The sequence below is a fragment of the Balaenoptera acutorostrata genome, chromosome 8 (genome assembly GCF_949987535.1).
Source record: "Balaenoptera acutorostrata chromosome 8, mBalAcu1.1, whole genome shotgun sequence".
NCBI lineage: Eukaryota > Metazoa > Chordata > Mammalia > Artiodactyla > Balaenopteridae > Balaenoptera > Balaenoptera acutorostrata.
The window spans coordinates 72,527,723-72,543,197 of NC_080071.1; the positions used below are offsets into that span (position 1 = coordinate 72,527,723).

The following is a 15,475-nucleotide window of genomic DNA, read 5'->3' on the forward strand; positions in this document are numbered from 1 at the left end:
AATGCAGGGGACACGGGTTCGAGCCCTGGTCTGGGAAGATCCCACATGCCACGGAGCGACTAGGCCCGTGAGCCACAACTACTGAGCCTGCGCGTCTGGAGCCTGTGCTCCGCAACAAGAGAGGCCGCCATAGTGAGAGGTCCGCGCACCGTGATGAAGAGTGGCCCCCGCTTGCCGCAACTGGAGAAAGCCCTCGCACAGAAACGAAGACCCAACACAGCTAAAAATAAATAAATAAATAAATAAATTTATAAAAAAAAAAGATGGTGGATCCCAAATAGATGGTAGTCAAAGGGTGCTTCAGAGACCGAAATCAAGGTCTGCTTACTTGTCAACCACGAAAGAAAAAGAAGTTTTCTATGTTAAATTATAGATGGCATTTTGAAGACTATCAAAGATGAATACTTGCAAGACAGATTCAAAGAAGAAGGAGAAGAACACACATTTATTGAATATCTAGTCTGTGCTCGGCACTGTGGTTGGTGTCATTACAGGTGGCACCAGGTGTTAAAGAAATAATGATGTACTCAGGGTTTTAATTGTACTGAATGTATCAAGGCTGTAATGATAGCATGTGGTGCCAGGAATCCCTGCACAACATGATCACACCAGCTTTTGGAAGAAAATATTATTGGACCACTCCACAATTCAGTAACCCTCTTTTTAAAACATCGCTCCCTGTTTAGTTTATTATTATTAAAATGGAAATAATCATACTTTCTTGAAAACTTGATATACCTAAAGTAAGTGTCTAAAATAAATATATCTATTTCAAGAGTGAAGTAAGTCCAGATGTCTGGAATGAATAATCTGCATTTTGTCTGATTGTTTATAAAAAGCTTACTTACGGTACGTAAGAATGGATATAAAAAGATAACAGTGGACAAGCAAGAAGTTCTGCTTGCTACTGTGGTTCGATTTGACCTCCCTGTTTAGAAACAAGATCTGAGTCCTGGTTCCAGGATACTTTATGATTTATAACTGGAAAAAAAAATCTGTTTTCTTTCCCAGTGTGTCCTTTTAATAAAAATGATAAGAAGGGGTGATATTTGTTTTCATTCCCTAGTGTTCTTCCAATATTCTCTATAAAATGTACTGGTTGCTCCAAAAGTTCTGCATTCTTAATGTATATTTGAATTATTCATGACCATGACTGTATTCCCCTAAATCTTCTTACATTCCTTATGCTGACTATTTGGATGGGAAAACTGTTCAGATAAAAATAAGAACTGACTTGAACCTTTTCTCTGCTCTCAAAGAGAAGTTTTAGAAAGTTTGAGAAAGTCAGGTTCACTTTTCTATTTCTCGACATTTTTTTAGTTCAGCTTGAAATACTGTAAGAAACACTACTGAATATCAACACATTTTGAAAATAAAGGGAAAAACTGCCTTCATAAAAATTTTAAGGAATAGGGGCAGCAACAAAAACCAAAGGGAGGGTGACAAACATGAAAAAGAACAAAGAAGGAGCAAGAGAAAACAGAGACTGAAAAATAAATGGGAGTGGAGGAGAAACAAAAAAGAGGTGATGGGAAATTAAGAAAGCGTGAGCTTGGAGAAGCAAAAGCTGCATCAACTCTACAGGGGAAACCTTGCCCATTTTCCCACGTTCAGATAAGAGCCCGAAAACTATTCCTTCAAATATTCTTTCAATGCCAAAGACAAGTTCATCCCCCTCCCAGCAAGCTGCTGGCTCAACAGAAAATGGCTCTTCCAGACAAGGAACTCTGGAGGCCTCTTTTCTAACAGGACCCGTCCTTGACCAGGAAGTGCCCACAATTACACGGTTGCCTACGAATCCCGCGTTACAGGAGTGGGGAGGTGGTTCATCTCCTTTTAGGTGGTCCTGGTACGGCTTTTTGTCAGGGAGAGAGCATGGGGTATCACACGTACTTTGCTGGTCATCTTCCTGCAAATTTTCCCCAGTTTTGCTTTGCATTTACAATGTGTAGTGTGATGGCATGTGTCCTCTGCCACTGCTCAATGTAACTATTGTCTGTAAACTCTTAAAATGGAAACCACAAAATAAATGTACAACAGCAAGCATTGTGGGTAAAAAGATGAATTAAGGCTCTAAGTTGAAATACAGCTTACCTCCCTCAAGCAAAGGTAATTAGTTCTTTTGACTCTCTATTAAATTACTAAAGGAGGACAGGAAGGTAGCCAGTCTTACTGAGTTAAGTGTAATCTCTGAACTTTCTAATTAGCTTGACCATACTTACAGAGAACTCTATGCTTCTTAGAGCGATGAATGAGAACCAGTATCTTTTCCATCATTTTACATAATTTAAGCACTTTGTACATACTTACTTTATATAAATTTTAAGTGTATTATGTTTGTTTGTGTACCTATTCCCATCACTCTTCCATTTTAGGCTGTGACATCTTTGCAAGCAGGCACCATGATGATGCTCTTTTTATCCGAAACACCTAGCACAGTACTGAACCGTAAGATTGGATGGCTGATTAAATAAAAAGAGACAGTGTTGCTGGGGTGTAGAAGAAAGAACTTCGGAGTTGTTAGATATCTTTTGAAACCCAGCTCTGCGTCTTCCTAAAAAATTTCAGCCTCATCTGGAAATCAGGAATGATATACCTATCTTGCAAGGCTGTTGTGAGTACTATGTGAGATGTCCTTAACAAGTGCCTATCTGGGCCCTGTCATCATAAGCACTCACCAATATTAACTGTCAGTGCCCACAAAGAAGATGGTACAAAGACACAGCCTTCACCATCAGTATGGAGCTGAAGCCCCATACTTATGTATCTATACTCCCCACATAATCTTACAATACTAGAACCTTCAAGATCTCTGGACACCAAATGGATGCACCCTTTTCATTCATAATCTGGAACCTGCGAGCACTGGCTAGTGAGGTGGGAAGAGGGAAAGTACCTTACCCAGAATTTTGTAACCCTTTCTTCATTTTTTTTTAAATGTATATATTTAATGTGTACAACATGATGTTTTGTTTGTTTTTTTAAAATTTTATTTATTTATTTATTTTTGGCTGTGTTGGGTCTTCGTTTCTGTGCGAGGGCTTTCTCTAGTTGTGGCAAGTGGGGGCCACCCTTCATTGCGGTGCGCGGGCCTCTCACTATCGCGGCCTCTCTCGTTGCGGAGCACAGGCTCCAGTCGCGCAGGCTCAGTAGCTGTGGCTCATGGGCCCAGTTGCTCCGCGGCATGTGGGATCCTCCCAGACCAGGGCTCGAACCTGTGCCCCCTGCATTGGCAGGCAGATTCTCAACCACTGCGCCACCAGGGAAGCCCACCCTTTCTTCATTTTATTATTTAATTTCTTTATCAGTTTACTCATAAGAGGAATTCTCCGTTTGAAGTAATGATCAATTTTCTCCTCAGACTGTAAAATGCTTGAGAAAAGTCTATTTACAGTGCACTGTGTTGGCAGATGGTAGGATGTTTAGCACATGGCAAGCACTGAATAATAGATAATAAAGAATACCGCTTGGAAGAACTGACAGCTAAGGAAGCGTCTTTTTTTTTAAAAAATAGCCTGCCCTGCCTCCACTGTCGCACACCTGCTTCTGCAAAGGTCGTTGGAAGAGTAAACACCCAGAGGTGGCACCACAGACACAAACATATAAGCAATCTTACACTGTATCCACCATATTCATTCATAAACTCACTAACATTTATTAAATTCCCACGATATGGAATATAATGGGCAAGTCAAATAAAAAAAACAGGGATTATAATACGTTAATGGTAATAGCTAAGTAGGGACATGCCCAGGGAATGACGACAACACATGACTGGGGGTGCTACACTAGAGTTGTCATTTGTGTTTCTTACAGAGCGAGATCCTAGAATCATAACCTAATTCAGGCCTCTTGCTACCGTAAAATCTTTTTCTTCATACTTTCACTAGACTAGTGGTTTTCAACTGGGGGCAATTTTGTGCTCCCTCCCCTGCTCCCAGGGGATACTTGACAATATCTGGAGAAATATTTAGTGGTCACAACTAGACAGGAGTGGTGCTACTGGTATCCAGTGGGCAGAGGCCAGGGATGCTACTAAACATTCTACAGCGCCCAGCGCAACAAAGAATTATCTGATCCCAAGTAGCAACAATGCTGAGATTGAGGAACCCTGCACTAGGCTGTGACGGAGAAGTGGATTTATTCAATGATGACTCCTCCCTAATCCCACTCTCTAGGACCAACTCAGGAGATTTAAAAATCCTATTCGGGAACTCTGAATAGCTCTAAGAAAGTCTCAGAGGATCTCTCTCATACTAGATATCTCTGGGAGGTATATTAAGGCATTACGCAAAACTTGGATGCCCCCTGAATCCAGCATGTCCAGAGAATTCAGCCTTCTGGGTGAGGCAAGAAGGCCTGAGTCAAATCTCCAAGTGGCCCACGGCCTCACTTTACTGCCTTTTACTGGACCCAGCCACATGCACAGCACCACGGAGACGGCTAAGGGCCCGCCTCTAAGATGCTGAAGAGGTAGAGTCGGCCTCTATGGCATTTATAGTGCTCTACTTTGAAAAGGAACTTAATAAGGGAAACATCTTGGATTCAAAATGTTAAATTTAAGATACCAGGAGGGAAACTAGGCTCAGAGTAGTTTTACTTCTTCTCAGACATGTCTACCAACAGTTACATTGGGGAAATGTCACATTTATAGATATCACTGCAACGGTAGGATTTATGCACTTATATTGAATGTGTCTGTACTTCCTGTGAGTGGGAAAGACTACCTGTGTGGGTGGCATCCATGTGTGCCATGGTAATTCTGTCTTTAAAAGGAATTGCTTACAGGAAAGACACATACGGCAAATCCTAAAAAGAAACTTCTGACATTCTTTTTTTGTCTTTAAGGATTAAACTTTTTATATTTTTTCCCTTTTCCCCCAGAATTATAATTATACGGGTATGTAGTGACACCTGGAAAGAAGGTATGAAATCTGTTCCAGGCCCAGTTCTGATTCCAGCTTCAGATGACATTCATTACCGACTTTTAAGTACAAATAAGAATGTTGTAATGGCATTGAGGCCTCCTCAGTGATTTGATATGGTTGTCCTTCCTGACTCCCCCAAGAAGAAGTCATTTTAATTTTTTTCATTATTTTCTTCAATTTCATTCTGATGTTCATTCCTTCAGGGTCATCTATGCTTCAGATACAACCCCTGCCTGCCCATGTTCAACATACACCTCTCTTCTGGGTAGCTCACTTACCAATCAACAGTCTATATCATTAAGGTGTTAAGATTTAGAAATGCCTTCATATGTTGCTCTGTCCTAAGATCTTTTATATTCTTTGGAGGGACTTTGGGGATATAATGTATATCTGAGCTAATACATTTCTAAAGGCACCATGATGGGCAGATGAGGAAATGCCTTGGGGGTAGATGTGTATCAGAAGCACGTAGAATATAGAGGAGAAAACATCACAGTAGCTTTCAGATGACCCTGTACATATTATGTTCTACCTAGCCCTGACACAGGCAGATTAATATGGCAACACTACAAGGGAATTTGTCATTCTGCCATCACAGTCAGCAGCAAAGCTACCTGCCTATTCCTCTAAACTGACTATACAAGGGCCGCTATTGATTTCTTCCTTTTATTAAGTCCTGAGATTCTTTTTTTATGGCCTATCTCAAATACACCTTCCTCTAGTCTGGTAACCACCACCCTATCTGTCCTTAATGATCTTACTCACACAGGTCTCTGGAGAACTCTTCTGACATCTCCCCACCCAAACCTCTCTCCACTCCAATAATATATCCAACAGTGAGATGCATATTCCTCAGGCAGAAACAATGTCTCAGGGTGTCTGTGTAACTATTCACCATTTGTTGTCTGACGTTCTGGGCACAGTGAGAACTAAACAAATATTCATCACATTTACCATGTCATAGATTAATTTACCTGTTTACTAGTCTCTATCTCTCTCTCCCACTAGATTTTAAGTTTATATAGGGATATGCCTTAGTCATCTATGTATCCATAGTGACTTGCATTGTCTCCAGCATGTGGTACACATTCAGTACATTCTAACTCAATGAATTAACAATTTTGCCTGTGTGACAGTTAAGACTTCCTTCCACTTTGTTTTTGATAAATGATATTTTAACCTTTATTTTTATATGAATACTCACTAAAATGATTACTAGATGGTTAATAATTACTCTGAAATTAATACAGTGTGAGACCTATACATCTCACCTCATCTTTATAGTCAAATGAGGACACATAACTGTTTTACTTCCACTTCCCTTATATTCCCAATAATACCTTCAGGTCAGTTTCTAAATACATCCATATTTTTCAGTATTAAACAAAAGTCTTGGCACTTTAAAAATTTCCCTGAATAGAATCTGATTAGCTATGTTTCAAGTTCTGTGGGAGCCATTCAATAGGAGCAGAGGTATGAATTTGGAAAACACAGGTCATGGATGAGTGTCGACATGACAGAGATAGGGAGTAAATCCATAGAGGCAATACCCCACAGGAGCTGCAGGAATGCTGAATTGCTTCTCCAAATAATGACCCTGTGAGCTCTGCAAGATGATCTTTGCCATTTGCCAGCTGTGTGAGCAATGGCACAGCCAGGGGTTCCCACTGCTCTGATGTATTCTTAGAGGCAGGGCAGGGAGGAAGGACCGCAAGGTTAAGTCCCATGATGCTGGATCATCATCATTGTGCATTAAGGGCCAAAAAATCATAAATGTAATCATTTCTTCTTTCAGACAGCTAGTTACAGTTGATGCTGAGTATAGTGTTGAATTTTTTTTTAAAGCACCTCATCTTGAAGCTAATGCTTAAGAGAAATATGAACTTAATAACAGAACGTTGGTGCCAATGCAAAAACGCATCAAAACACTTGGCGACTGGCCAGCAAGTAGTGACTGAGTGTGATCACGTCTTTCAAAATAAACATGGTGGGCCTCTTTTGATGAAGCCAAAGATGGCATTTTTTTTCCCTGACTGTTTTGTTTCTTAATGAGGCTATGCTGGTGAATCTTTCTTCACCAAAGGGAAGTAATTTAGTGCAATGGCTTACTTAGTATGGAACGGCTTACCTAGTAACCATGCCCCAGTTCCATTGCATGGCTATATAAAGCATAAAAGTTAATAGCATGGTGGGAAATATCATTAATGCAATTTTATTATTGTACATAATTTTCCAAATTAAGTTCCAATTACTTGGTAGTTTAGAGAAAATACTGATTATACAGCATTATACAGCTTGAGCTCAATAAAATACCTGGAGATTAGAATAAAATTGAAAAAAAAGAGACATGATCAGCTATCTGGAGAATAACCAACAGAGGGTAAAATAAACCTGGACTTTAATCCTAGTTCCAAAACCAACTCAATGGCTCATCTCAGGGACTCCATGAATTTGGTTCTCTATTATATTACATAGAAAAATACTTCTTTGAGGGGAGGTATATTTATGGACTTCTTAGATTTTGTTAACTATTTAAACCTCATTGTTACTTAGTTCTTCATGGAAAAAAAAAAAAAGATACAAAGATGAGAGCCCCAGCTGGAGCTGTAATCCAATTTGTAAATAATGGACATTAATTTTCCCCGTATCTTCTCTATCACTTGGTTCTCGAAATGTTCATCTCAAGTACAACATTTCCATGAAGATTTACCTGATTATGTCAGCTGAAAGCTCTCTTTCTACTTTAAGTATGGAGGTGTCTTGCTTCAGCATCCTTCTGGCACTCTTCATTGCACTATCTCCTACTATCGTTGATTTAATATTTACCTTACCCTGCTAGAACATAGGCATAAATCTTGTGGGGACACAGAGACTATCTATGAAGTGGTTGAATGAATAAAATATTCATTCACTTTATCTCTACACTGATTATACAAGGGGGCATAGGCTCTAGTCAGCTTTGGGTCTCCTTGCAGAGATACACAACTCAACTAGCTGCTAGCTGAGGTAATGCTTGTATATGCCTAGAATATATTAGTCTCATAGAAAATATGTCATGTCATTTCCCTGCTTAAAAATTTCCAGTGGCTTCTCATTATACTAAAAACAAAAGACAAATCCTTTCCCTTTCCTTACCTGTTTGATTCTTCAGGCTCTTTCTCTCACGGTTTTTATTTTTTCACCATATCCCCTACCGCTTTCATTATCCCTCACTATGTTCTAGTCGTATTAGCCGACTTTCTGTTCCTCTAAATGATCAGGTTTGCCCCCACTTCAGGATCACTGACTATTTCTCTGCCTGGAACTTTATCTTCTAGATGTTCACATGCTGGTGCTGGTTTCTCCCTGTCCTTGTTGGTCTCTACCCAAATGTCACCTTCTAGCAGAGGCCCTTCTTTTGCTACACTATTAAATTCCCACCTTTCAGTTTCTACCTCTTAACCTGCTCTATTTTCTTGCTAGTACATTTATTATTATCAGTAATTATGCTATTTATTTATTTTATTGCTTTTTTGCTTACTTTTCCATTAGAATGCAAGTAACAAAATGGTAGAGAATGTGTTTGGTTCACAAAACCAATGTGAATTAGCAACCCAATAATTAGGTGTCTCAAGTCATTTCCCAGGACAATTCTTGACATGTTGATATTTTATGCTAAGCAGTTTGTAGTTAGTTACTCTCTTAGAGTATCTCCCATACTATCTGATGATCAAAATCACGATGATAATATTAAAGGAGAAATGGTGCTACATGCCAAGGAATTTAAATTAAAATTTTGGAACCAAATATCTCTGATTATAGATAAATATAATCTTTTCTTGAGAGACACTTAAAAAAATCTCTACCAGGATAATCTCATGGTCAATTCAGATTACAATGTTTTTCTCAGTTCTACAGACAGTTGGACTCTTGGGTGTCTCTTTAGGTTTAAAATCTCAGGATGGAAAACTGAGGTTGTAAATGGTCTAGATTCCCTATCTTTATTCTTCAGTTTCTTCTCACACCATACACATTAACCTCATTTAAAGACTGCTGTTTAATTAAGAATACTTTCAACTTTATTACTTTGATTTCTAGACCCTTAATTTCCTTATTTGCATTTCCTGGTTTCTGTTATATCTAGAAGTTCCACATAGAGCTAGATAAATATGTTATTCTTCCAGGAGATAATACCCCTGACATCGCCCTATATCTTACACTTCTGATCGAGTCTTAGGGCAATGTCACTGACAATTTGAGGTAGGAGAGAGAACCTCTGAGGGAAGTTAAGAAGGACTGCCTTGCCTACCCAGGTTTTTTGGGTTTTTTTTGATTTTTATTGGAGTATAGTTGATTTACAACGTTGTGTTAGTTTCAGGTGTACAGCAAAGTGAATCAGTTATATATACACGTAAATCCACCTTTTTTTTTTTAATTTTAAGATTCTTTTCTCCTATAGGCCATCACAGAGTATTGAGTAGGGTTCCCTGTGCTATACAGTAGGTCCTTATTAGTTATCTATTTTATGTGTATAGTAGTGTATATATGTCAGTCCCAATTTCCCAATTTATTCCCACCCCCATCCTCCAGTAACCGTAAGTAGTTTAAAAAGGTAAAATTTGAGTAATTCATCAAAGTAGATTATGCTTAATCCCACATAAAAATGGTAATTCCAGTTTGTACCCACCTCGTTCATTCATATTTAGATCATCACATTTGTAGATATAGAAAATAAAGTTGTATACCTAACCTAGGATGGCTTCCTGGATATCTCATAAGGAAACAAGATCTGATCTCTCAAAGCAACTGAACACACTTGGAAGTGTCCCTACCTGTCTTTAAATTGTGCATCATCAATTCCTTTCCTACGAAGCAGATCTTGTGGCTCATAGGGTGTGTCTTTGCATTTAGAGTCTGTGTCACAGAGTAGGGTTTGCAGCAATGGGAAGAAGCCAGTACTAGGAAGGTTTCGAGGTGCAAGGTAACCTAAAAGTTAAAAACAAACAAACAAACAATAATTAGATCACTATGATGTTTGCCTGGGAAGGGAAAGGAGTGCAGTAACTGTTTTGTGAAATTATCTTCCGGATTATGACTGTTTGGGTCCCCCATGTATCAAAAGACTTTAAAATGCTCGTTGCCCCACAAATTTCTCTTCCTGGGATTTATTCTAAGGAAATAGCTGCAAGAATGTTTGCCAGAGTGTTTTAAAAATAAATCACAGGGCTTCCCTGGTGGCGCAGTGGTTGAGAATCCGCCTGCCAATGCAGGGGACACGGGTTCGAGCCCTGGTCTGGGAGGATCCCACATGCCACGGAGCAACTAGGCCCGTGAGCCACAATTACTGAGCCTGCGCATCTGGAGCCTGTGCTCCGCAACAAGAGAGGCCACGATAGTGAGAGGCCCGCGCACCGCGATGAAGAGTGGCCCCCGCTTGCCACAACTGGAGAAAGCCCTCGCACAGAAACGAAGACCCAACACAGCCATAAATAAATAAATAAATAAATATTTTAAAAAATAAATAAATAAATAAATCACAGTGTACCCATATAATAAAACACAAGGCAGCCAATAAAAATGCTGTCAAATAATATGGAAAATATTTGTAATATATTGCTTATTAAAAAGAGTAGATCAGAAAACAGTATGACCAGAATAGCCATAATTATAAAAAATATATAAAAATATATGTAGTATATTAAAAAATCCGGAGTGGGACTTCCCTGGCAGTCCAGTGGTTAAGACTCCACGCTTCCACTGCAGGGGTCATGGGTTCGAACCCTTGTCAGGGAACTAAAATCCTACATGTCGCATGGCATGGCCAAGTAAACAATAAATAAATTTAAAAAATAAAAATAAAAAATCTGGAGGAATTTTTTTCCTTGGTGGTTACTTCACATGACTTTGTTTACTTTCATTTGACTGTATATTAACTATTTTCTCCCACAATGTACATGTCTTCTTTTGTAATCAAAGTCATTATAAATGCAGCCAATCTTCCAAATACAGGAAATATTTTTGGTGTCCTCAAAATTTAACATACTAGATAAATTAATTATCCTGTACACACAACATTTTCTTCCTATTTAAAAACCAATAATAATGGTGTGAATTAATATGCAGATTTTCCCCAATATTAAAGCCACAAGTATTGTAACAGTTAATGGGTTTGTAACCTTTACTTTTTGTTTTGTTTTGTTTTGTTTTGTTTTAAACATCTTTATTGAAGTATAATTGCCTTACACTGGTGTGTTAGCTTCTGCTTTATAACAAAGTGAATCAGTTATACATATACAATATGTTCCCATTTCTCTTCCCTCTTGCATCTCCCTCCCTCCCACCCTCCCCATCCCACCCCTCTAGGTGGTCACAAAGCACCGAGCTGATCTCCCTGTGCTATGCGGCTGCTTCCCACTAGTTAACTATTTTATATTTGGTAGTGTATATATGTCCATGACACTCTCTTACCCTGTCACATCTCACCCCACCCCCTCCCCATATCCTCAAGTCCATTCTCTAGTAGGTCTGTGTCTTTATTCCTGTCTTGCCACTAGGTTCTTCATGGCCTTTTTTTTTTTTTCCTTAGATTCCGTATATATGTGTTAGCATACTTATTTGTTTTTCTCTTTCTGACTTACTTCACTCTGTATGACAGACTCTAACTCCATCCACCTCATTACAAATACCTCCATTTCATTTCTTTTTATGGCTGAGTAATATTCCATTGTATATATGTGCCACATCTTCTTTATCCATTCATCTGTCGATGGACATTTAGGTTGCTTCCATGTCCTGGCTATTGTAAATAGAGCTGCAATGAACGTTTTGGTACATGACTCTTTTTGACCTATAGTTTTCTCAGGGTATATGCCCAGTAGTGGGATTGCTGGGTCGTATGGTAGTTCTATTTTTAGTTTTTTAAGGAACCTCCATACTGTTCTCCATAGTGGCTGTATCAATTTACATTCCCACCAACAGTGCAAGAGTGTTCCCTTTCCTCCACACCCTCTCCAGCATTTATTGTTTCTAGATTTTTTGATGATGGCCATTCTGACCAGTGTGAGATGATATCTCATTGTAGTTTTGATTTGCATTTCTCTAATGATTAATGATGTTGAGCATTCTTTCATGTGTCTGTAGGCCATCTGTATATCTTCTTTGGAGAAATGTCTATTTAGATCTTCTGCCCATTTTTGGATTGGGTGTAACCTTTACTTTAACGTTTGCTTTGTAAAATATGATGATGGCATACACATGAGTCAAGATGAAAGGCAAGCTGTGAATTACAAATCTTTTCACAATTAGGTTTGATACTAAAATACTAGCTTCCTCCCTTTGGGGAATACAGAGACAATGAACTTTCAAAAAAGGCAGGTTTACCTCCCGGGAGCCTGTGCAGCCCGCCACTGCCAGGGTCTGGTGATCCAGGGACAACTTCCCCGGGAGAACGCATGGCGCGCCGTAGGCTGGTGCAACATCATGCTGGTCTCTGCCGCTGCAGGCTTGCCCTGCATCCGTACCCCTCCCTCCCCGCGAACTGAGTGAGCCAGAGCCCCCGAATCAGCTGCTCCTTAAACCCCGTCCTGTCTGAGCGAAGAACAGACGCCCTCAGGCGACCTACACGCAGAGGTGGGGCAAATCCAAAGCTGAACCCCAGGAGCTGTGCGAACAAAGAAGAGAAAGGGAAATATCTCCCAGCAGCCTCAGGAGCAGCGGATTAAATCTCCACAATCAACTTGATGTATCCTGCATCTGTGGAATACCTGAAGAGACAACGAATCAGCCCATATTGAGGAGGTGGACTTTGGGAGCAATGATATATATATATTTTTCCCTTTTTCTCTTTCTGTGAGTGTGTATGTGTATGTTTCTGGGTGTGATTTTGTCTGTATAGCTTTGCTTTTACCATTTGTCCTAGGGTAATGTCTGTCCATTTTATGTTTTTTGGTTTTTTTTAAGTACAGTTTTTAGCACTTGTTATCACTGGTGCATTTGTTTTTTGATTTGGGTGCTCTCTTTTTCTTTTTTTTAATTACTTTTTAAAAATTTTTTTAAATAATTTTTTATTTTTTATTTTAATAACTTTATCTTCCTTCTTTCTTTCTTTTTTTCCTCCCTTTTATTCTGATCTGTGTGGATGACAGGCTCTTGGTGCTCCAGCCAGGCATCACGGCTGTGTCATTGAGGTGGGAGAGCCAAGTTCAGGACACTCGTCCACAAGAGACCTCCCGGCTCCACGTAATATCAAATGGTGAAAATCTCCCAGAGATCTCCATCTCAACGCCGAAACCCAGCTCCACTCAACGACCAGCAACCTACAGTACTGGACACCCTTTGCCAAACAACTAGCAAGACAGGAACACAAAACCACCCATTAGCAGACAGGCTGCCTAAAATCATAATAAGGCCACAGACACCCCAAAACACACCACCAGACGTGGACGTGCCCACCAGAAAGACAAGATCCAGCCTCATCCACCAGAACACAGGCACTAGTCCCCTCTACCAGGAAGCCTACACAACTCACTGAACCAACCTTAGCCACTGGGGGCAGACACCAAAAACAATGGGAACTACGAACCAGCAGGCTGCAAAAAGGAGACTCCAAACACAGTAAGTTAAGCAAAATGAGAAGACAGAGAAACACACAGCAGATGAAGAAACAAGATAAAAACCCACCAGACCTAACAAATGAAGAGGAAATAGACAGTCTACTTGAAAAAGAATTCAGAATAATGATAGTAAAGATGATCCAAAATCTTGGAAATAGAATGGAGAAAATAGAAGAAACGTTTAACAAGGACCTAGAAGAACTAAAGAACAAACAAACAGTGATGAACAACAAACTAAATGAAATTACAAATTCTCTAGACGGGATCAACAGCAGAATAACTGAGGCAGAAGAACGGATAAGTCACCTGGAAGATAAAATAGTGGAAATAACTACTGCAGAGCAGAATAAAGAAAAAAGAATGAAAAGAATTGAGGACAGTCTCAGAGACCTCTGGGACAACATTAAACACACCAACATTTGAATTATAGGGGTCCCAGAAGAAGAAGAGAAAAAGAAAGGGACTGAGAAAATATTTGAAGAGATTATAGTTGAAAATTTCCCTAATATGGGAAAGGAAATGGTTAAGTCCAGGAAGCACAGAGAGTCCCATACAGGATAAATCCAAGGAGAAACACACCAAGACACATATTAATCAAACTATCAAAAATTAAATACAAAGAAAAAATATTAAAAGCAGCAAGGGAAAAACAACAAATAACATAAAAGGGAATCCCCATAAGGATAACAGCTGATCTTTCAGCAGAAACTCAGCAAGCCAGAAGGGAGTGGCAGGACATCTTTAAAGTGATGAAGGGGAAACAGCTACAATCAAGATTACTCTACCCAGCAAGGATCTCATTCAGATTTGACAGAGAAATTAAAACCTTTACAGACAAGCAAAAGCTGAGAGAGTTCAGCACCACCAAACCACCTTTACAACAAATGCTAAAGGAATTTCTCTAGGCAGGAAACACAAGAGAAGGAAGAGACCTACAATAACAAACCCCAAACAATTAAGAAAATGGTAATAGGAACATACATATCGATAATTACCTTAAATGTAAATGGATTAAATGCTCCAACCAAAAGACATAGACTGGATGAATGGATACAAAAACAAGACCCATATATATGTTGTCTACGAGAGACCCACTTTAGACCTAGGGACACATACAGACCGAAAGTGAGGGGATGGAAAAAGATATTCCATGCAAATGGAAATCAAAAGAAAGCTGGAGTAGCAATTCTCGTATCAGACAAAACAGACTTTAAAACAAAGACTATTATAAGAGACAAAGAAGGATACTACATAATGATCAAGGGATAAATCCAATAAGAAGATATACCAATTGTAAATATTTACGCACCCAACATAGGAGCACCTCAATACATAAGGCAAATGCTAACAGCCATAAAAGGGGAAATCGACAGTAACACAATCATAGTAGGGGACTTTTACACCCCACTTTCACCAAGGGACAGATCATCCAAAATGAAAATAAATAAGGAAACACAAGCTTTAAATGATATATTAAACAAGATGCACTTAATTGATATTTATAGGACATTCCAGCCAAAAACAACAGAATACACTTTCTTCTCAAGTGCTCATGGAACATTCTCCAGGATAGATCATATCTTGGGTCACAAATCAAGCCTTGGTAAGTTTAAGAAAATTGAAATAATATCAAGTATCTTTTCCGAAAACAACGCTATGAGACTAGATATCAATTACAGGGAAAAATCTATAAAAAATACAAACACTAAACAATACACTACTTAATAACCAAAAGATCACTGAAGAAATCAAAGAGGAAATAAAAAAATACCTAGAGACAAATGACAATGAAAACACGACGAGCCAAAACCTATGGGATGCAGCAAAAGCAGTTCTAAGAGGGAAGTTTATAGCAATACAATCCTACCTTAAGAAACAAGAAATATCTCAAACAAACAACCTAACCTTACACCTAAAGCAATTAGAGAAAGAAGAACAAAAACACCCCAAAGTTAG

At 39.1% G+C, this 15,475-nt stretch overlaps 1 protein-coding gene across 1 annotated transcript in view; it reads right to left on the reverse strand.

Moving 5' to 3' along the window:
- ABCA12 (ATP binding cassette subfamily A member 12) overlaps positions 1 to 15,475 on the reverse strand; it is a 192,708-nt gene that overhangs the window by 121,139 nt on the left and 56,094 nt on the right. Inside the window, exon 3 of the mRNA XM_007187873.2 lies at positions 9,740 to 9,893. Within this exon, the coding sequence (XP_007187935.2) occupies positions 9,740 to 9,893 (154 nt within the window). The remainder of the gene's footprint in view (positions 1 to 9,739; positions 9,894 to 15,475) is intronic.